Raw genomic sequence first — 24,589 nt, 5'->3', positions numbered from 1 at the left:
CTACTATTCTAATGAATTTGACAAGTGTTTGGGTTGTTGTTGCCAGTGTTTGTTTTGTTTTGTTTTGTTTGTTTGTTTGTTTGTTGTTGTTGTTTGTTTGTTAGTTTGTTTGTTTTTTGGGGGGAGGGGGGGGGGGTAAGCTTAACAACCTTTTATCTATACACTAAACAATCTACGCATTTGGCAAGCACAAGGTTTAATAAAAATAGCAATGATGATCGGTACTTTTCCGTCCCTGTGAGCTGGCCTAGCATACAAGTAATGCGCGATTACGCAACTTTGGTGGTTCACAGAATACACTCATTGGATTGGATTGGATTTATTTATTCAATACTTCATAAAAACCATACAAACACACAGAGAAATACACAACATATAACTACAAATACATTACATTCAAATTCATGTCGTCAAGTGTGTACATGTAACTGACATGTCTGCAACGGATACAAAATATGAACATCAACATAAAAATTATGAAGCATTAGGAACTTGACAGGAAGGCGGAGCCTTGAAGCCAAGTCCTGTAACATGTACCAAATGTAATAACATATTAATTACAAAATTACAAACAGCAGCACAAAAAAATATATACACACAAACACACACACACTATATATATATATATATATATATATATACGATATATTTTCTATATGTATATACGATACATTTATTCTAAAGATTGTCTGTCACTGAAATACTGCTTAAGATGGGTCTTAAAAATTGTAAAAATCTGACTTGATTTTATTTTCTCCAGTAACTCATTCCATATTTTTGGTCCATTTTAAAATATTGACTTTTGATAAGAGCTTAATCTTACAAATGGCAAGTGATAATTAAAAAAGTTTCTTGTTACACATGGATGCACCTGGCTATTGAGATTAAAGTAATTTGTTAATAATACAAGAAGCATAATTATGAGAACATGAAAACATAAATATTGCACTTTGATATATATACCAATTATGAATATTAAGAATTTTCAAATGATCAAATATTGGCATTGTATGAGCACGGTAATCGCTATGAGATACAATTCTGATTGCTTTCTTTTCTAATTTTAAAAGCCTCGACATATTTTGTTCACTACAGTTTGCCCAGATTTGTATACAATAATTCAAATAAGGCAAAATTAGTGAATTATACAATAATAACAAAACTTCTTTTGGATGCGAATGAAATCTATACAATAAACCAATATTTTTGAAAGTTTGTTACAGACAACATCAGTGTGCGGGTTCCAAGACAGCTTTTCATCAAATTACACCCAAAAACTTAACATGTGGAACACGTTTAATAAAAACATCGTTGATTTTAATAGAAACACAATCATCGTGTACTTTTTTGTTTGAAAATGACATAAAATTTGTTTTATTTATATTAAGAACAAGCTTATTTATATCTAACCAATAAACCAACTTTTTTAATTCACTTGCAAATTGTTTCTATAATATTTGGATATTCGAATGTGCTATGGACATGAACACACTGGTATCATCTGCATATAAAATAAACTTTAAACAATCAGACAAATTGCATATATCATTAATGTACAGAATAGATAATAAAGTGTCTATTATAATATAGACCCTTGTGGAACACCACACTTGATTGTCTTTTGATTAGAGGTATGACCATTATTTGGTACATATTGCTTACGATTGTCCGAATAACTTTGAAACCATTTATATACAACACCTCTCATACCATAACAATGAAGTTTATCCAAAAGAATGTGGTGATCAAGGGAATCAAAAGCCTTACTAAGATCTAAAAATAGTCCGACTGTTATTTGTCTTTCTTCTAACGCATTAAATACTTTGTAAAGAAAGTCAACTAATGCATAAGATACACAGTACTTTGGCCTAAACCCAAATTGATTATCACTTATGATATCACACTTTTCTAAGAAAATTATAACTCGATTAAAGCACATCTTTCGGGAACTTTTGAAAATAAAGGAAGAATAGATATAGGGCGATAATTTGATATATCCTCCTTAGATTAATTTTTATAAATGGGTATAAATTTTGCAATTGTGAGATCATTAGGAACTTCACCAGTTGACATAGATAAATGACAAATTTCACATAAAGGAATACAAAGAATATAAATAACTTTTTTAATAGGCAGAATACCAATTTCATCATGCCCAGGACTTTTACCATTTTGAATATTGCTAACAAACCGAAATATTCCATCAGGAGAACACGGCTAAAAAAAAAAAAAATACTATATACTTGCATTTCTTTTGATATTACTCATATAATTACCAAATTGTTTACAAGATGAGGCAAGTTTGGACCCAATATCAATAAAAAAAACTGATTAAAAGCAGAACATATCATCTTGTCCAGTTACAGTTTTACTATTGCACTTTAATACATTAGGGAGGGCATTTGACTTCTTTCTTGTACCAAGCGTAATCATTAACTATGTTCCACACTTTTTATGTTACCTGTAACTGATTCAAATTTGTTTCTAAAATACAAAATCTTAGCCTTCTTTATTTCTTTTAATACCTTATTTCTATATTGCTTATACCTAGAACATCTGTACTCAGTTGGATTTTAACATATTTCCTGTACAATAAATATTTTTTATTGCAAAGTTTACGTAATGATGTGTTAAACCACACGGGTTATGCATATACCTTTTCTTATTTGTAACACGTTTGACAGGAAAACAATCATTATATACTTGGACAGCTTTTCAATAAAATCATTGGAAGCATCATTTGAATTATCATGTGTAATATTTCAACATGTGTTGCTAACCGCTTGAACAAAATAAATTTCTCACAGATCATAGGGTTGATGTCACGTGTAAAAGAAAAAGTATTTGAATCACTAATATCTTTTAATAAAATGTTGCTCACAGAAAAATAAAACACAGGAAAATGATCGCTAACATCTGCTAAGAGTACACCAACAATAATATTTCTTGATCGAGAACATTGGTAAAGTTGTTGTTAAGTAATGTTGCTGACTGGGGTGTAACACGTGTTGGAATATGGATCAAAGGATACCAACTATTTGATATAAATAAATCTAAAAAATATTTACATGATGGCAGATTGGTAACTCCAATAAATTCAAATTAAAATCACCTAACAAATACACAGATTTATTTTCAGCATTAATAACATGTAGAATATTATCCATTGATTCAAGAAAAGAATTTACACACTAGTTTGGTGGCCGATATATAACACCAACTATAACATTGCAACATTGAGTCTTTAATTCAATGAATAAAGATTCTATATATGGTTCATTAATATCTAAATCTGTTCTAGATGTAAATAATAATTTCTATTAACATATGCTCCAACACCACCTCCTCGTTTATTTTATCTTCCTTTGACTAAAAATGTATAATTTTCAATATCAAATAAAGAGTCACTCTCATATAACCAGGTTTCTGTGACAGCTATTGCGGAAAACTGCATCCTTAGCATATCAAGAGTGGACTGCAAATTATCAGAACTTTTACGCAAACTCCTGCAGTTAAAATGAATGGTTGAAAATCTGCTATAAATATTTTGATGATGAAAAACATGAGATATTTCTGTGTTGAATTGGTCATAAGTGTAAAAATACTGAATGGACCCTTCCATTTCTTCACTTTTATCAAATGGAGATAAATGTTCAGACAATCCTATACCATGCATTACTGACATATACTATTGACAGAATCAAAATAAGTTTGAGCTTGATATTCAGACATTTACCTAATATACACACATAAAAACACACAGGTTAAAAAATAATAAAGCACACAGATTTATAGATACCAAAAATACTCAGCGCAAATATCTAGAAGAAGCCACGGGGAGGCTATCAATGCGTTTAATGACCATTAAGAATTACAATGAATTTCATCGCATGTTTGTTGAAAAAAAAAATTCTACTCAGCATACTCTGTTCACTGTATATATATATATATATATATATATATATATATATATATATACAAGTGTATTAGTCATATTATTATATCTGTATACAGCTACAGATAGAAAGATGGAGAGGAAGAAAGAAAGACAAAAAACATGGCATAACATAAAGGTGTATTTTTTAATCAAAGATATATACATGAATACAGTGTATAAATGCATTTTTTAGAAGTTGTGAGATCTTCTTTGCACTTTATCAGTTGTTTGGTAGATTTTCCATTGCTTGCAGGAATGAGGACAAAGACGCGACCATCTACAGTCCAGGCTGTTGTCACTTCCTTGTGGAAATCTTCTATGCATAAAGAGAGGAGTATGAGATTAGAGGGCATTGTAGCGAGTTGATGCGGAAGACATTCGAGATACATGACACCGGTCACGCCCTTGCCTGCTCTTATCATTGTGCATATTGGAAATATAATGTCGGATGTCCATCATCGATAATATCGTCTCGCGATCACCATAATTATTGCACAATGAAATATACACCTATGGCTTGGTATTCCATACTTACGTCAACGAAATAGGCCTATATATTCCTCTTGTCATCAGTATCCTTTATCACATCAATAAGTCACGTACAGTATCATCTACTCGATAAGCTGTCTCCTGATGTATACAGGAGACACAAGATATTATGAGATACAAAACGAACACAAAACACAAAATCATTACCGAGATACACCTCAGCTACAAGTATTTATATACATATATATATATATATATATATATATATATATATATATATATATATTATTAATATATATGATATATAATATATTCATATATTATATGTATATATTTTTTATCTTTGTCACCTTTGATAGTTTTTGATAGATTTAATATTTGACATTTGTTGCATTATTTTCTGCAACTATAGGCCTACGTGATGATGTTCAATCTGATATTGTTCCTATTGTCTGAGGCTGTAATGCAGCAAATTCTTTACCAACCCGAAGTGGCAGCAGCGTTGAGTTACCGATCCACGGCATGGAAAAATACCGGTATTCAGCCGAAGTTTGTCGTCATTGATCGAAGGGCTTATAATAGCGATGACAGTGAGTAAAATCTCTTTGTCATTGATGCGCCTCTATACGATGGGGGCGCCATTCACACATCACAATCAGCACTGTAAACAAATGCATCGAGAGAGAATATATTAATAATGGGTCTAAGACGTGACGTATAAACGGGTTGAGTCGAGGTTGTTCTAAACATTATTCAAATAACTCATAAATCGTATGGGCTATTCTTCCATATAATCATGAATTCGTATTGCAGACACACATGCCCATAACACTCCAGTGCAATACAGCTAGTGTAAGAATTAAATAATTGTACTGTACACATCTAACTATATGATTACAGAATTAAGTCCGAAAAGAGCTAGACAGGCGAGTATACTCAGTACTTTGATTAGAAGTACATGTACGTGTACTGTACATGTTTTTGTCTCTTTATTTTGTTTGTATTGGCGTGTTTGGGTTTGGTCCATGTGGATGTAAGTCGCTCTGTTCGTTATGTTCCTTAATAATTGAATCGCAGCGTTAAAGACCATTTGAATAACATTAGCAATGGTGTTTGTTTGTTCGTGTTTTGTTTGTTTGTTTGTTTGTTTGTTTGTTTGTGGTTTTTTGTTTTTTGTTTTTTGTTTTTTTTTTTGCTGTTTGATGGACTGTCTATTTCGTAACATCTCTAACCCTAGGTGACCCTTGATCTAAATCATTGATGAGTGTCTACACTCGTTGTACTTGCACGAGTTCTGAAGCCAATAGTAAATACGTAACAACTATTTACCTCATTCACACACTCGACTCTTCGCCGAGCTAAGCTGCATTTATATCTTTGCCTATTCTATCTAAACAGTGGGTTTTTTTTGTTTTGTTTTGTTTTTTGCTGCGTCATGGTTATTTTCATGGGAGAAAATACAAATCTCCAAGCGTGCATGGCCAGCACGATCATAGCAAGACCCTGTGGTTTTAGTTCTTGGGTTAACACAATAATAGACTACCATCCAAAGGGTTACAAATTACAAGAGATTTGACCAGGGAGAACAGAGTTGGAGATTATTTCCAATGAATCCAGGCCTGCAGTGCATAAAACTTTTTATCTTACCTGAGAAAAGCTCTGGTAAGAATTAACTGCACACTCGCAGGCTGGTATGACTTTGCCATTGATTTATACCACAGGGAAAAAAATGCAGTGTGTCGAAAGTAACCCGAGTTTTCTCCGGTGAAAAGTTGTATGCAACAGGTAACAGGTGTCGTTGAATAATGCCATGTTTCTCGTATATACGCAATGCAGGTTATTATCATAATTATTATCATGTTGGCTTGTGAGCGTGGGAAATCCAGTCCAAAAATAAGTTAGTCTGATAAAAAAAGGGTAAAATTTTACGAATTCAATGGTAAAAATTTGACTGAAATCGGATGAAAAATAAGGAAGTTATGAAATTTTGAAGTTTTGCTTACTTTTGCAAAACAGTTCTTGTACATTGGATATGAATATGCAAATGAGTGAGCTGACCATGTCACAACTTGATCACTATTGATCGTGTACAAAAAAAGAAAAAAAGAAAAAAAAGAAGAAGTCTAAAGTATGTTGTTATTCCTGGTTGAATAACTTCAGAATAGTGATCAATTAGATATATCAGGATTGAGCCTCGGGCATAATTGCGTTTGAATGAAAAACTGGAAATTCCCAAATTTTATTATCAAACTATATGGCAAGATGTGAGGGTATGACATGCTCACTTTGCCATTGTCATATTCATAGTGACGTTTCAAGAACCGTTTCCTGAAAAATTAGCGAAACTTCAAAATGTCATAATTTCCTTATTTTCCACCCGATTTCGATCAAAATTTTATCATTAAACTTGTAATATTTTACTCTCTCTTATCAGACTAATTTATATTTGGACTGCATTCCCCCTTTAATAACACTGCTGATAGAGCGCATTCAAGAAATTAACATGGCATCAAAATCGGAGCACTGAGGCGCCATCACCACAAACTGTTCAGAGCCGTAATCTCACCCTAGGGCTCATCACACACGGGTAAATATTTTCCCATAGAGACCTGTGTTAAATTTAAAAATTCAAGCAATTCCGTAAAATAGCTGAGAGAAATGAGGTGATTCATCTTCGGCAACCTCAAAAAGTGAGGTATACCCTTTCATCAGTCAAATTTCCAAGGGGGTTCTTCAGCTCAAACTCTGTCCAAGGGTTAGCAAAGGCAGACTACGACTACGAGGCTTTTTACTATTAAAAAAAATAAATCACACAAAATACATATTTTCTGTACATGCACCCAATCCAATATAGTCTCTTCAAATTCCATGAGCAAAGCTTTCATCTTCCAACCAAAATACAGTTTGTAGAGGAATTCATACTCAATATCTGCAGCTATTCAGTTTCTGCCAGACTGCCTTTTTGAGTTTTATTTTTTTTTTTCATTTATTTTAGTATCTTTGGTACGATGTTGTGATGCGGTCGAGGATATTCCATTATATTTACAGGTGTGAGCCCGTATACGGCAGTCTTTGAAACTGTTGTGAAACTGTTGAATCAAAGATCCTACATAACATAAGATGGCCAACTCTCAGTCGTAAAGTGAAACGCTGCCGAGGAGTGCGTCAACTATTTAGCGTTGATCGAGTAGGTAAAGTTTCCAGGTGAGCGGCTGTACTTTCCAGATATTTTTGTGAGAGACCAAGACAGGCTCAGACAAGAAAGAAGGAATTTTCTGTAAAGAATCATGAATAAATCTAAAATTCAATTTCAAAATTTTTTCATTTAATCAATGTTTAAATTCGTCCCGAGAAGCTCACAATATGCAAACCCTAACTTCAATTTAGTCAATTGTCATTTGAATTCGTTTTTCGTCAACCATTAATTTTCAAAGACACCGCATTCAAAATCGTCGATTGTCATTGAAATTCGTCCCCGTCGCCCATCGACTGGAGAATGTAAGAATCAAATTCGTCTTTATTCGCACAATTTCATTAATTTCTCAAACAAATTCGTCGGATAGCATTGGTCTTTTAGTGTGAGGGTGAACTAATTCTAAACCTGCATTAACTCACTTTCTCCCGGTATTGTCATCAGTAGACATTAGTCCTAAACCGTTCACTTGACAATCAATACACACAAAGGAGATTGAAGGATATACAAACGGCAGTCAGAGAACAAAAATTAAAAACAGTAAAGACAATCTTTGATCATGTCGTGATAACTTTTGGACTTGAGCTCTTTTACTTCCTGATTTTATGTTATTGGATGAAACAAACTTTATTCAAAATGATAAACGGCCCCCAAATATGTCTTTTTCATATATACACTGAAAGGGGCACTCTATATACACACATGTAAAATTGTCTGGAAATCGTGGATCACTGTTTTCGATAGTTTGATAGTATAATGTTTGTCTCCGTTTGTACTGTGAGAAGGGTGTGTTTGTATGTGTGTGTGTGTGCATGTGCGTGCATGTATGTGTGCGTGTACGGGTTTGGGTGGGTGCCGGTGTACTGGTGTGGAGGTGAAAGTGTGTGTGTGTGTGTGTGTTGGTGTGTGTATAAGTGAGGTCTTTTCTTATACCATTATTTTCTATCTCTCCCGCATTTAATTGTATTTTTTTTCCATTTTTGTTTCATTGGCTTGTGTACAATCCTTTTCTCGTGTACGCTCTATATGAACTTATATCTTGTGTTTTATGTTCCCTCTTTGTTACCGTGTTTGTAGCTTTGTGTTTTTTTACTCAAATTGTATGTTGTCCGTGATGCAGGGCCCCTTGGCAGAGCAGTTCCGAGTGAGCTGAAAGGGCTACCCTGCTAAAAGAAAACTGAATAAATAAATAAATAAATAAATAAATAAATAAATAAGTAAGTAAGTAAATAAATAAATAAATAAATAAAAAGATAAAAAAATAAATGAATAAGAAAATAAATAAATAAATAAATAAATAAATAAGTAAATAAATAAATAAATAGATAAATAAATAAATAAACAAATAAACAAAGGTATGAAAATTAAGTTAATTTCCTAGCTCCATAGATGCTTTGGTTTTGTTGTTGTTGTCGTTTTTTGTATAATCTATATGTGTATGGCCATTTTAGTTGTTGCCATGTTATGTATTTGTTTTTATTTCGAATGGAAAATAAACTTGAACTTGAACTTGAGAATACTTGACTCATGTAAATGCATTTGCTGGCTGCATTGATCAACGGGGAAACTTGTGAAGTAATGGCAATTACTCCAATCAGCTCTGGGCCCCGTCTTATAAAGACTTGTGATTGATTCAAATCGATCACAACTTTGCGATTGAATGCAAATCCATCTTATAAAAAAGTTAACTGCAATCAATCAATAGGTTGCGATTGATTGCAGCTTTCAAGAGATTTGTGATTGATTGATTTCTATCACAAGTTTTATAAGACAGGGCTCTGGCAGGTATTTGTAAAGTTGAGTTTTTCTATAGACATAATACACGTGCACTGGTAGTGTTAACCTTTCATATTTTTCTTAACTTTTTTTTTTTCTTTTCATAACTTTCTGATTTCAGGTCCAATTTTGAAAGAAAAACAACAGTTCTACCATTATTTTGTCTCCATGCACCTCTTTATCTCGTTTCCTTAGGCAAGCGGTTTGCTGCCCTCATCGCTATCGATATGATACTGTCTTTGTACTATGGATGGTTACGGTTGGGTTGAATTCTCTGCGAACGAAAAAGAGGTTAGATTCTGCGGATAAAGACTGGTGAATCAAGGGTAAAAATGTCGGCGAAACAACAGAAGACATCGGCGGGTATGTGGGATACGAGAACTCCTGCATATTCCAAGGAGACACAGGATCTACTGAAAGGTTCGTATGATCGTATATCGACAAAGATGGCATTATTTTGGCATGCGCTTAATTCAGGTTGTCATGGAAATACACGAAGCTTCGTCAAGGCAGAGGCAACGTTTTACTGTCCCATATATTCATTTTGACGTAAGTGTACGATGTGCTATGTATGCCCTGGTTGGACCTAGGCCTACTACTTATCGACCGCCTAATGTTTATTTGCTTGATAAGAATATTTAACACTGAAATTCACGTAAAAAACTTGACCTACGTGATTGAGAAAATCCAGCTCTATCAAATGCCGTTGTTTCCTTTTCGATTCGAAGTTTCAGTGCAAAAATATCGCCGACGATCTTGCGTGGCCTCGTTTCAGCTCCCCGCGGTAAATCGCGTTATTAGTAAAGTGTGAGTTATATCCACTTCAAGGGAATATCAACTTACCAACTACGCCAGGCTGATGATGGGCTTGATTCAGGTGGATTTATACAGGTGTATGCCTTGTAGTTCTTTCCTTTCCCAAACCGTGAGTCCATCAGCGTCGAGTAAAGGTCGTGGGGGGTCAACGGTCACCTGACAAGGAAGGGGGAATCTGTCATGTGACCCCCCAGTCCGGTTAAAGTGACAGTCCGGGTCAAGTACAGTCGTCAAGAGTGGTTACCCAATCCCACTACATTAGGATCGACCGCTGTTTTTGCATTGACAATGCACGCAAACCGAGTTGTATTGAACACCGTGTTGTACGAAGCTTTTTAGAAGCCTTTTAGAAACTTCTGTAGACATTACATTGTGCCCTCATTACGATTCGGTGAAAATGTTCACTCGAAATTTTGTCCTTGATTAAAACATTAATGAACAGTGAATTATTGCGTTTTCCCACTCCATCCTCATCTACATTCAAAGCCAATCCATTTTTATGTGCTTTGCGCGCAGAGAAGTGCGTAGGCCTACTAAGTAAGTGTTCAGTGCGTGAATTAGAACCCTATACGCGGTCGGTTTAAAAGAAGGTGGTCGATATGTAGTAGGGCTACAATACTATATGTAGGAGAGCGAGAGTAGATCTAACGTTATGTCGTATAGGCTCTAACGTTAGATCGTGTCACTTTTTTTTTTTCTCTCTCTCTCTCTCTCTGAATTCTGTACTCAGGGGATGAAATTTCAGCCGGAAAAAATAGCACCAGTTATTCACAAAGTCCTGAAAATTACTAATTGATCATTGAATCATTGAACTTTATCTCCGATTTTTGGAAAATAGACTTCACAAATGTAGGCCTGTTAGTGCCCTAGCTAGGCTAGGCTAGGCCTACCCCTCTCCAAAAAGTTGTCTTTTTTCGCGGTGTAAAATCGCATTGCCATTACAACTGAACTGTAGCTATAATTCCGGATACAATTTTTGCAATGGAATAATCAACGTTTTTCACACCTTGTCCTTGCAACGTTCTGTGAGGCTAATCTATGAAGTCTTGTGCATATTGAATGTTTTACGCAAAAATGTGCATGTCGGAATTACCATGCTGTCCGGTAATGCCATACCGGTACTTCATTAGAGTCTACTTGTAGACCCTATATAGTCTAGATCTAGGCCTAGATTATTCTATACGATGTGCATTTTTTTTTTTTTTTTAAATTGACACTGGGTGATTTCAAGTTGGGTGCTAATGTTAGAATAGTGCTAATATAGTTGTTAGTGCTACTACTATTTCAGCACTAGCACTGGTAATAAAACCGAACTTGAAATCACCCATTGTAGGCCTGTCGTTTGACCGAAAGATCGGTCTGTATCTGGCTTCGGGGAAATGTTCCATGGAGACTGCATCTGGCTTCACAGAAGGAGAGCAATAACATCAAAAGAATAAAAGACTCCTCCGGACAGACGGCTCTTTCTGTCTAGCATATTGTCTACTTGTCTGTTCAGTGTTATCATAATCTGGAAAATTCAATGTTTTTGTCTATTACCGTATAGTTAGACCTACTACTCATGGACCATTTTTTGAATGAATACCTTTGTCCTTGTATCTTAGAAAATATCCCTCATTTTCACCTTAACATTCCACTTCTAACTTGAGGCAGAAAATACCGCAGATTCATATCCCGGGCTCAGATTGTTGACTCGTACTGTATACGCGGAGTTCTCGGCGACAAACACAAGTGACGTTTTTCACTGTACACTGGCGCAAGCTCATTTTAATCGACTGCCCGTTTGCCCATTGAAAAGCATGTAAATCCAGTGAATGGGCAAATATGTGTTAACAATAATCACATGTATTACCAATGAGGATTTTCTTCAATTGTTTTTCCTCCTATTTCCTCAGGTTATTTACAAAAATGTACCTGTATCTCCCTAATTTTTCTTGATTTGTATTCATGTTCGAATGTTCTAGTATATTGCACCCCATCCCACAAGTATTTTTGATTTCATACGCAAGAAAGCCATTGCACGAGAGTGGTCGATCTAATAATAGGCGGTCGATAAGTAGTAGACTTACTATACTTAGCCTAGCCTAGCTAGGCCTATCAAGTATCAGTTACCACAAAGTTTTAAATTGTTGTTACTGTTAGTAGTGTTAGAACTGATAATCTAACATGATAGAGTCTACACCCTTTTTCTTGGACTTTGTTGCCAAAAAAACAACAACAAGGAAAAGGTCCATCGCACAATAGATCCCTGTATACAACTTAGTTGTAACTGCAGTTGGCATCATTGTTGATGTACAATTTTTTGTACAATGTATCTAGTTGGGAGTATGACAGATTGCCCTTTTTTTGGGCTTTCATTAGCATTATCATATCTGCCAAACCTGTGAAAACCACGTAACAGTAATTTATTGTAAAATCCACATTTCTTCATCTTTCAGTTACCTTTTAGATTCATCCTAAGGCAGCCAAGGAGTTGAAGTTTTCAAGTCTAGTAGGGCCTATCCGTTTTTGATGAAATCAGTTCATAAAGGCTGAAAAAGAACTTTTGAAAATACTCCATGTCGGTGAATTGTGCAATGTCTTTGTTCCGCGGAGGTGGCCGTTTTGGGAAATGTTGGCATACTCGTGAAATAGGCCCCACTTCTGCCTGTCTGCACTTTGAGTATGGCTGCTTTTCTGTTACACTGTGTGGTGTCCAGAAAGACATAATAAGCACAGCAGTGGGACTTTCTTCCACAGTATAATACTCGTAAATGTGGCCCCACCAAACGGCATTTATGCATGATTGATACAGCGGCGGGGCCAATTTCCACAGCACAGAATCTTTCATCCTTCCGTCTTTCATTTTTTTGCCTTTGTTCTTTCTTTTCTTGCTCCCTATTATTATTGGAAGGACTTCCTTATATCTTTTGACTAATTTAACCATAAATACAACCCTAACTGAAACCTAAACCTAACCCTAATCTAACCTTGCTTGCTAATACACGGATGCACGCACACTGCATTGGGGCTGATTTCATGATTTTACCCAAATGTCCTGCCAGACCGTTGAACTTTGACGTCATACCACTTGCTCTAGGGGCACCCTTCTAACGTTTTAGAAAATACATCGTGTATTCCAGACATTGTGCTTTCGAATGATACCCCTCGCGGCTTAACTTGTCTTCATTTTGGTATGAGAATCAAAAGGTGGTTTTGATGAAACTTTTGCATCATTTTTACGCCCATGATTCTGTTGAAAATCGTCCAAAATCTATATCAAGAAAACAGAAAAAGATATGGAAAAGAAAGCCTGAAGTTTTCTGAGCATGTTGCACTGTGTTGCTGTGCATGTACACGTAAACATGTAGTACATTTGTACCTGTGCTAAAACTGCGATTTCCAATGAAAAAAATGAAATTGCCACTTGCTGCTGAAAAGAAAAAAAAAATCCCACTTGCCGATTTTGATGTTGCAGGACGTCTTGGGATATATTGCAGAGGAGCACCGGCGACCCAAACATGAAGGGTCAGCATAACCCCAGGTACTGTAACCAATAATGTATCGTTGTGGTTGGGGCGTGTAGATCTGCTTGATATGTATCTTCAAGCTCAATGTGGGCAATTCATGATTTCTCAAAATCAAATACGAGTGTGTGTTTTGAGTAAGTTTACTGCATGTGAAACAGAATGCTTAATATGGAATTCCATACAATAATCATTCATGGCTATTTTTTAAAATGATAAAGAATATCCATTTATTAAGCTGTAACTGACTAATGTGTGGCTGTATACTCTGTTGTTCTTTCAATGTTCTCCAGTTATGATGAAGGAGTCGAAACTCAACAACTTTCAGATGCGGCAGCTACAGAAGACAGTTAGTGGTAAGACAGACTACTTGTTTCAGATAGGAAACTTCAGACAAAAATGAAATTGTTCAGGATCAGTCGCAAAGTTGCAAGCATACCGTTTGCTAGTGTGGTCATGCATGTTATAAATACAAGCGGATGTGAAACCTTTGACCTGGAAGAGATACAGTTGACCTGCAGTGTGTCTGTGAATACAAACTGGAAGATTCATCATTACCTTCATTGTTTTTATTCTTCTACCAAAACGAAACAATTTTTTTTTTTTTTTTTTTTTTGGGGGGGGGGGGAGGGGTCTGCTATAAATCGCCTAATAATTGTTGGATATGATGCATCACGCATTACCCTGAGGTACCGTAGTACCCCGGGTTACCGTGTTGTGTAGCGCCACCTCACATCCACTCAAGGACAGCCAGAGAAAAATGCATGCACTGTGTGTTTGTGTACACAGTCATTCCCATGCCACTGCATGTTATACTATGCGTGCATGGCATGCTGTGCTATCTCTAGCGTGTGCTTCAGTGCAGTGCAGTGCAGTGGCTAGCGTGCGCTAGCTCCAGCACCAAAATAATTTCCTCTTTTTGGCACCCAGGGTACAACCTTTTTTTAAAAAAAATAATAATTCAACAAAATGGCTGATTTTTATTTGGTACCCCGGGATACCATTTATGTCATCATACGCACAGCTGCTGCATGAAAAACTTCCCAGGATTACATTTGTTCATTTAAGTGACAGTCCTAATTGAAATCTTAGACCATCTTGGCCATTGGTTAATGAAGCAAACCTGCAGATTTTCCCTGATAGAGAGCAAAGCACAATTGGATTTAATGAACCAGGCACTGGGTATAATACAGTTGATTTATGTAAAAGAGATACAACTGTGTGATTTAAATCAAATTTACAGCGGGCGGGAGTTTGCCAACATCTTGCAATCCAACAACCAGCGCAAGGCCAGCCCAGCCTGTCCAACCAGTGCAGCCTAGTGCCCGGACCAACCCACGTGCCCTCAGGGGCACGCTGCGGACAAAGGAGGACATTGAAGAGTCTGGAGCGTATGAGAGGGAACAATATCGAGGAGGAGGAGTTACAAGTGAGTTTGCCACACAGCATCTTTATTCTCAAAGTATGTCTATATACTATGCCTTCAGTAAGCCAAGATTTCTTTCAGTGTCATTGGGCTGGATTGTTAAAGAAGGTTTGAAGAAGTCTACAGTCTTTTAGTCTGACTCTTCTCACTTGGGTATCCTTACTGATGATATTGAGGTACATAATGACATATGTATCCGTTTTCTACATCATGATGTGAAATGTGAAAATAACACAAAATTTTGAATGAAAAACTAATGATATTAGAATTATTAGAAAGATAAGCTCAAAAGATTATACATGTAGTGAAAAATGGCCATACCTGTCATGATAGTAGTTGTATAGGTTTTGAAAGTAAAGATTAATGATACTTTAATATGCATAATAAGTTCAGCTTAAGTGAAGTGATACTTACGGTGACAAAAATAGCTAGTCGTATGATCAGTTTCTGTTAAATCATTTTTGACTTCTTCATAACAAAAAATTCAAACAGCTCAAATGATATCTCTGTCTTTAGTTAATTTCATCATGTGCTTTTAGACCCCGTTTACAGTGTGAGGCTCGGCCGTGGCCGAGCCCTCCTTCATTTCAGTGTAAACGCGCAAAAGGCCAAATGCGAGGCCAAAATCGCATTTGGCTACGCTCTGGAGGTGGTCTCGGCCACGGCCGAGCCGCAGCCGAGCCCGGCCTCTTCTCAGTGTAAATGCAAACTGGGCCAAATGCGCGGCCAATTTTAGTCTGGCTTCCAAACCCTCTGCCTTTACTATTTCGCTATTCAGGATATTAACCCCCTCAACGTCAAAAACTAGTATAATTTAAGGTGGTTTTGTCCTGCAAAGGATTTTTCCTTCGGCAAAGGCCTTTGCCCGAACGGCGACTTCGTCGCCACGGAATTCAGTTGGCAAAGGGTCTGAAAACCAGACAATACCAAATTGCGTTTGTTTACAAGCAGAGCGCCACTACAACAAAATACTGAAAGGTTTGAATCAAAAGCGCGGCCGAGCCCGCCAGTGTAAACGGACAAAATTTGCGGGGCTCGGCCTCGCAATTGAGGATGGGCTCGGCCGCGGCTCGGCCGCGACTCGGCCCAGCCCCACACTGTAAACGAGGTCTTCTTTGTCTATCAAATGTTACATCACACCCTAAAGGGTCTGCAGTGATAAGAACTGCATTTGTGTTCATTTCTTGAAAGGATTTGGAATATTTACCTGTAGACACAAAATTTGCATTCAGTCTTGTCGCAGCATATGAAGGAAAAGTAAAGTATGCAGTTAACTTTTGCCAACCAGTATCCTTTGACCCTTTTGTCTTGCCACTCCCCCTTTCCCTGATCTTTTTACTTTACCTTCCAGAATCTCTGGAGAAGGAGAAGCAGAGACTACAGAACATGATGGCATACGGTGAGGACCTCCCACCCATCACAGACCAGAGGAAGCAGGAGCTCCTGAGGACACCATCTCCAGAACCTGTCAGGGATCGCTTCTCAGAGTGTGAGTATGGCAACCACCATTCCAAACCATCCTACCACCCCACCACCTTATCACCCCACCACCCTATCACCCCACCACCCCGCCACCCCATTGCCTCACCATCCCAAACTCTTCATTGGCTTGTGTGTTTTAGTAATTGATTAGTAACTGAATGTGTCTCAAACAGAAGTATTTAGATAGGCTGGACCAAGGAAAGAATTTTGTGAATCATCTTCTGTGTTCATGTGTGTGTGTATGTGTGTGTTTGTGTTTGGGATGATGTTTATAAAATGTATTGCATATAGAATTTATTGTAAAAAAACAACAACAAAACAACACAAAAAAAATAACAGGGCAACAAGGCTCAAAACAGGAATTGAATATATGAATGAATAATTGAATAAATGAATGAATGAAGGATGGATGGATGAATTGGTGGATGGATGTATCAATGAAGGAACGAATGAATGAATGAATGAATGAATTAACTTATTAATAAGTAAATGATCGATCGAATGAATGAATGAATGAATTGATTAATTAGTAAATGATCGAATGAATGAATGACTAGATGGATGAATGACTATAATGTGAATGAAAGAAAGCAAAATAAACAAAATGTCGATATTAAAGACAAATTGACAGAAACATTTGATATTCATACTTGTGTCATAGTGGAAGCAGAGATCGAAGAGAGGCGAGAGTTTTTGGAAGACATGAAGAAACTTGGAAAGGAGAAGCACTACAAGACTATCATCAGTACAGAGATCTCACAGGTAACGGGCATGGCTGTGTCTGGCCAATGAGGGCAGCGCACACCTAATTGCCTTTAAACAGTTTCAGAGTCCAGTGAAATATGGCCATTTGGTTTATGGTCTTGTAATTTTTTTTTTCTTCTTGCGAAACCCATTGAAGTTGATTACAATCTACTTCATAGCAATAGCATCAACATGATCTAATTCTTGAAGAATGTACGTTCGTGCAAAGTGGCGCTGATTTTTCCCTCGGATAAAAAATATGCATTTTTCGTGAGGAATACCTACTGATGTGGTCAAATGATCTTTAACCATATTCTAACTGGGTTTCGACGTTTTCAACGTTTCGCGCCACGGTTTCGCAAAGCGCAAAGCTTTTGCCGCGTCGTTTCACGACTTTTTTCATTGAAGTCTCCCGCATATTTTGAGACCAACTTTGCGACGTCCGGGCACACCGTTTTGAAGTTACGTAATGTTTTGCATATGCATGTCAACCAAAAAACAGCTCAAATTCATGATATCATGTGCAAATCGTATTGTGTTTTTTGGTTAAATTGATATAAATTAGATTATTTCAACTTTTAACCATTGAAATTAATCAATTCTAGTGTAGATAAGCCTGAAAAAGTGCCTGCAACAAGTTTAGTCAAAAAAACAATAGAAAACAAAAGGTTGAAAAAACGATAAAATACATAAGAAATTAACAAAACAATAAAAAACAAAAGAAATTAATTTCAATTGAGCTATTCTTTTTACACAAAATTGTTTGATGTGTCTTGAGGAATTCTGACACAAAAATTTAGCAATCCTCCAGTCTTTTTAATGGAGTTATAGGTGAAAATACGATTTCGTGCACAAATTTGCATAATTAATTTATTAAAAATAGAAAGGCAATATTTTTCTATTGTATGACAATGTAATCTTGTAGTTGACATCGAGCTCTATCTTCAGTCAAAATTCCGCGGCGATCGCGCTATCGGCGGCCGAGATCTGAAGGGGGGGTCAAATTTACCCCCTTTAGTAAAAACTTGGTCTGAAATAGCCCAGTCAGAATAGGGTTAAACTGGCAAGTAATATCATGATTAACTCCATGTAATAGGCAAATTCAAACAAAGTTTTAGAGAAACAAACTTTCTAGAATCCTGTCATCCAGGAGGTGACATACTAGGAGTGATTGAAGGAACACATTTTGGCCAGTCACAATTTACCACATTGTTGATGTTACAGCTGTACCTTTATGTGATACGATGTCTGTACCTTGACACTTGGGACACTGACTGCTTCTTTCACACATTGCAAAGACCTATGAAATGTAGTATATGTTTTAAAGGGACTTTGGCTTCTGTCTGCCTTTCAGAAAATCCGGGAGATGGAGGTTATAGACAAACAGAGGACGCAGCAGCTGAAAAGAGCCATCGAAGAGAGTGAGCGCCGAGAAGCTCACAGTTCATCAGACGCTGGCGGAAGTTGAGACCTTTGATACAGATGATGTCATTGTATCTTATCATCTCTCTCTATGTTCTATTTCTTTTATTTGTAAATGACATCATGAATGAACTGTTTCACATGGAGGCCATGTGCAAGGAAGCAGCAACATATTTTCTTCTGTTGACCTAAGAAGATGTCAAAGTAGTATGTTCATATAAAGTGCAGACTGCATTTCCCATGTGAATACCTGTACTGCACAGACGTTCGGGGGGGGGGGGGGGGGGGGGGCAGCAGTGAGTGTTTGTAGTCAAACTGAGGGTGATACATCACACACCAGCTACTCACATTTCTCCTGCCTGGTGATCAAACATCAGATATGTGAATTTGAATGAGAAATATGACTCAGTGAGAAAAGTGACAAAACCTCGTCAAGTCAATCCTGAAGGTAATTGATCTGTGAATCATCTGACACAGCCACAGCCATTGAGAGACAGAGGGAGGAATTCTTGGAGAAGGGGCCCCACAGGTTATCATCCTTCAGTCATCTCTGTACATAAAAACAAAAAAACTAACAAACAACAATAAAACTAGAAATGTCGCTATGGTGACCCCCGACCCTAAAATTCCCTAGATAATTGCTGCTTGTCAGTACATGCATATATACTAAGTTCCACAAAGACACCTTGAACCATTTCTGAGATATGGAGGAAAAAGTGAATTTCAACATTTTCTCATGACCTTTCTTGACCTAATGGCGCGAAACTCTCTGGAGAATCTTCATTGGGTGGTACATGCATATATGCTAAGTTTCAAGAAAATACCTTCAGGGATTGCATCAATATGGGGGAAAAAGTGACATTTTAATGTTTTACCTTGACCTTTGACCTTGAGCATGTACACCAAAAAGTTGATAGGCACAACTTCGCCCACTCATCCATATACATGCCAAGTTTCATTAGGATACCTCAAACATTTTCTTTTGTTACGCTGTCCACAAAATTGATTATGGACGGACGGAAAGACAGACAGACGGGAGGACGGACAACCCGAAAACATAATGCCTACACTTCATGGCAGAGGCATGAAAACCTGCCATTGCTTCTTCTTTCTATTCGTTTGCCCAATTTTGTTCATATTTTCACTGATTTAGTTTTTAATCATTTCCTATTCATAAAAAGTTGACATGAGGATATGGGGTTTCCTTTGAAAATTATTAGGGCAAGTGTTATCAAATTGTCGATCATTGCTCATAATCAAATGTAGTCTCCTTTTCATTCAGTGCCAGCAAAGATGACTAAACCTTGGTAGAGCTTTGACATTCCATCCATAATTTGATATGTTTGAGTACAGCTGTAGTAATAATGAAATTGCAACTATTCTCTGTCTGTATACTTTTGAACAGAGCCTTGCTATGAAAATAGTTTTGTAGACTGTCATGTGTATGGAGAAATGTGTCATGCACTGATACAATCTTAGGTGGTCCTAATTAAATTTGATATGGTTCACTTGTGTAATAGTACTTGATTATCACATTTAAACTGTAAATATACTTGAAGATTTGTATTTATATAACTATGTCACTCTACATAGTTGTATTTGTGTGTATACACATTGTACATGTATACTTTAATACGCATGTCCTCTTTTTGTGCCATTCATGTGAAATGTAACATAATTATATCAGAATTCATTGTATGAAAGACTCACCATAGCATTTAGTTGTGGAAGCAGCATTCATCATAGTAACAGCCAATTAATTTTCATGACTTTTGCTTGTTGCCATGGTAGGTGGTATCATTGTGCATCACTTTCATAGAAAGTTTCTATTGCTGATTGCCCCAATGATCTTATGATTTCTTAAATGGAATCATCTTTCTCATGCCTCGCTTGTGTTCACTTTTGAGCTTCTGCTTACAGCTTGAAAGTCATTATATTCTAAGAGAATATATCTGCACAAGTAATATCCATGAACAGACATATAAAATCACATACTGGTATATGTATTTTAAGGTAATGATCTTTGCCAGAAATCATTTCTTTGTATTGGTAGAGGTGTCTTAAAGCCATCGCGCACTATACAACTTTAAATCCCACGACTGACCGACTTTGGATCTGAAATAAACAAATGTGTTTATTCTAAGGCTATTATGATTTATTTCAGATCTGAAGTTGGTCAGTTGTGCGACCGAAAGTGGTATAGTGTGCGGTGGGTGACCTTTACAGCGAGTGTGGCAAGTTGTATATGTAGTAAGAGGTACACTTTATCATCACTTGCCTCCTTAAAGGGTGTGTACAGTTCTGGTTGAGGTGAGGATTTAACCCTATTCTAACTGGGGGGGGGGGGGTCAAATTGACCCCCCCCTCGACGTTTCGCGCCATGATTCCGCAACGTGCAAAGATTTTGCCGCATCATTTCATGGCTTTTTGCATTTGAGTCTCCCGCATATTTTGAGACCAAATTTGCGACGTCCGGGTACACCGTTCTGAAGTTATGCAATGTTTTGCATATGCATGTCAACCCGAAAAACGCTCGAATTCATGATTTCGTGTGCAAATCCAATGCAAACTGTGTTTCTTTGTTTAATTGATATAAATTAGGTTATTTCAACTTTTAACCATTGAAATAAATCAATTCTAATGTAGATAAGCTTGAAAAAGTGCCTCCAACAAATTTTGGCAAAAAAACAATAGAAAACAAAAGGTCGAAAAAACAATAAAATACATAAGAAATAAAAAAAAACAATAAAAAACAAAAGAATATAATTTTGATTGCGCTTTTTTTTACTAGAAAATTGTTGGATGTGTCTTGAGGAACTCTGACACACAAATTTAATAATCCTTCAGTCTTTTTGATGGAGTTATAGGTGAAAATATGATTTCATGCGTTAATTTGCATAATTAATTTATTAAAAAATATGAAATCAAAATTTTTCTATTGTATGACCATGTAATCTTGTAGTTGACATCCGGCTCTATGTTCAGGCAAAATTTTGCGGTGATCGCGCGATCGGCGGCCGAGATCTGAAGGGGGGGGGGTCAAATTGACCCCCCCCCCCCAGTAAAAACTTGGTCTCAAATAGCCCAGTTAGAATAGGGTTAATACTGTTGTAGCTTTTAACGTTTTGCAAGATGTTCAGAAACCACTCTATGAGATGTCAGAGAGCATGCAATTCTAAGGGGTATCAAAAGTTTACTGTACGAGCTGAAATTTTCGCGTACAGATATTTTCGCGAATTGCTTCTTGGAGGACATTTGTGCATGTTGTTAATTTCGCAGTTGTGACGGTCTAACTGAACGTAAGTATTTGTAATATTTTCGCGTGTTGTTATTTTCGCGGTTCAAAGGCGATTCGCGAAATTCGCGAAAATAAAAGGCGTGGTCTGTAGCCTTTTATCATTATCACTTTTTGGGATATCTCAGCCATTTGAAAACCAATTTTCATCAAATAAACGTTGAATCCTTCTTAAAATTACATGCTCTTTCATATTTCATAGCAGGTTTCTCATTATCTTAGGAATGTTCAAAACATGAATACCCAACTCAACCAGGAGGCCCACTGTACAGTCCATTTAAATGTGATGTGATAGACTGTAATTCAATTAATGGTGGACTCCCATTGTAACATAGTCCTTGGGACTGGCAGTTTTCGTACGTTGTATCAAAATTTCGTTTTAACCGAGCAAATAAACAACTAGAGAAGCACTCTGAGAGCACAGACCTCTGCCAAGCAGCTCATTTCCACCACTGATCTTGTTCTTCCATAGAGATCGGTGATTTCCACCCATACATTGTTTGTACGCATGCTGAAAATCGCCTGATTTCCCAGTATAGAAGCCTTTCGTTACGTCATAAACTTCCAGCTGCTGGGTGCACCTCGCCATAGCAGAAACCAGAGCACGCACTTTAGTGTGCGCATGCAAACCTCAAATATGCGCAGCCTGAACTCCCAAGTTCATTGACCCTACCTGCCAAAATATCAAATATCCTTCATAAATTCCCCAAAATTCTCGGATCACTACCAAAAGTTAATCGTTTGTTACTTGTGTCATTCTCGACCTTTCCTGCAAGTTTCATCCAAATCCGTCAACTACTTTTTGAGTTATTTTGCACACTGACAAACCGACAAACCAACAGTAATGAAAACATTACCTCCTTCCTTGGTGGAGGTAATAAAAGAATAGAGCGGATAAAGCTACAGCCTGAATTTTTACTTCGTTTAACCAGAATGTCACTATAACCATGTTCGTTTTAACATTATTGCAAAGAAACCAATGATGTCACAGCTTCTCTAAGAGCCATACAGGCTGCAGTAGTTCTGACGCAAAGCTTCAGTAGCACATTTTGAATTGTCATATGTGACCCTGCACCTCAAAACAAACAAAAAGTCGCCAGACATGATTTTTTAGTTAAGACCATATTCTGAAAGAGCAGACTTTAAGCTGTAAAATGATGTATAACTCAAATCAAATGGACTCTCCTAACCTATCTAAATATTGGAAAGAAAGCGCGAACTCAGGAAAAGTGTGAACAGAGAAAAGAGGCTCTGAAGTACAGTGTCTATTCAAGTGCTTAATCTTTACCAAACCGTGCTGGCTGTGCGATGAATGGGACAAAAAAACAGGTAGTAAACCACCAGAGTAACAACAATGAAGGGATTATCAGATTAAACTGAAATTAAGCATGCCTCATTAACACATTCTGTCCATAATTAATGCCAACTTTCAAAGCAGTAGCACTATCCTTTCAAAAGTTTTTAGAGTTGAAAGTGAAGAGTGTGGACAAGGTTTTTCAGAAATGGAAAAAGGGATTCTAAAGACACACCTAATCACACTATTCTACCAAATATGTTCGAGATAAACTGCTAAAAAAACCACACTTTCCTGCCCATTTTATGATACCAAATTTTAGCATAATGTAAAAGAAGACCCGCTCTTTCAGAAAATATGAAAAAGTCAAGTTCGGCTAGGTTGACCCATTTCACTTATTTTCAGTCCTCACGCAAAATCAGTGTGTGCGACTTTATGTTCGTTTTGAGGTGCACGGTCACATATACTAGCCAGAAGTCTTTCCATTTGATTTTGATGGTAGTAGAAAGGCTCTGTAGAGTGTATGGCAGGGTGTCACAGTAATATGCTGAGAACTAGAAGGTGGTATACAGAGACTGCACTGGCTTAAATCAAGGTTTTTGAGGCATTTCCATTCTTGGTGCAAAATTATTAAATTGGCATGCATGTAAACATATCAAAAGACAAAGAAGAACTGCTTTATAAAGTATGTATTCCATCACCTCATCTATTGTACAAATTACTTGTTGGACGTAATCTCACATTGTGTCATTTCTTGTGTCAATGAAGTTTGTAATTTCAGTGGAATTGAATTAGTTCTGCATTTGCAAGTGGTAAATTTTTTATCATGTTGTATTGCCTTGTTGAAGTAAAAGAAATGATCGGATGAGTTCCTTTAAATAAATCAATATTTTGCCAAGTAGATGGAAAAGTTTTTTTCACTTGTGATACATGTATTGTACTTGAGTGTGTGTGGTTTATATGAATAACATTGACTGGTCATAGGCACAGACCTACCCTCTGTATTGTCTGTGTTCATTTTGTCAACAATGAATGCATGAAATACATGTGTAGGTATGTGTGAGAGTTTTTTGACACCTGTTAAATTTTCACCTTTCACTTGTTTTCTCCTTTTTTTTTTGGGGTTAATTTTTGGTAGTATAATTTTATGTAGTCTCTCAACAAATCAAAGATAAATCTCACAAGCATAAAAAGAAGACACAAACTTGC

The 24,589-nt window shown here is 36.7% G+C and overlaps 1 protein-coding gene across 1 annotated transcript; it reads left to right on the top strand.

The window, feature by feature from the left end:
* Positions 1-9,671: 9,671 nt before the first annotated feature.
* LOC140232031 (UPF0193 protein EVG1-like) lies at positions 9,672-19,046 on the top strand. The gene is made up of 6 exons (XM_072312182.1): positions 9,672-9,815; positions 14,011-14,073; positions 14,961-15,146; positions 16,495-16,632; positions 17,287-17,387; positions 18,724-19,046. Exons 1-6 carry the CDS (start codon positions 9,728-9,730, stop codon positions 18,835-18,837), a joined length of 690 nt encoding a protein of 229 aa, XP_072168283.1. The 5' UTR covers positions 9,672-9,727; the 3' UTR covers positions 18,838-19,046.
* The last annotated feature ends 5,543 nt before the right edge of the window (positions 19,047-24,589 follow it).

This window comes from Diadema setosum, chromosome 8 (genome assembly GCF_964275005.1).
Source record: "Diadema setosum chromosome 8, eeDiaSeto1, whole genome shotgun sequence".
NCBI lineage: Eukaryota > Metazoa > Echinodermata > Echinoidea > Diadematoida > Diadematidae > Diadema > Diadema setosum.
Note: the sequence above shows the minus strand (reverse complement) of the source record. Positions and strands in the feature narration are given on the sequence as shown.

Excerpts from the sequence above, each read along its gene's own strand:
- LOC140232031 (XM_072312182.1), top strand. The coding sequence starts at position 9,728 with ATGTCGGCGAAACAACAGAAGACATCGGCGGGTATGTGGGATACGAGA. Across the intron at positions 9,816-14,010 it reads GACACAGGATCTACTGAAAG|TTATGATGAAGGAGTCGAAA; the intron begins GTTCGTATGATC and ends AATGTTCTCCAG. Across the intron at positions 16,633-17,286 it reads CAGGGATCGCTTCTCAGAGT|TGGAAGCAGAGATCGAAGAG; the intron begins GTGAGTATGGCA and ends CTTGTGTCATAG.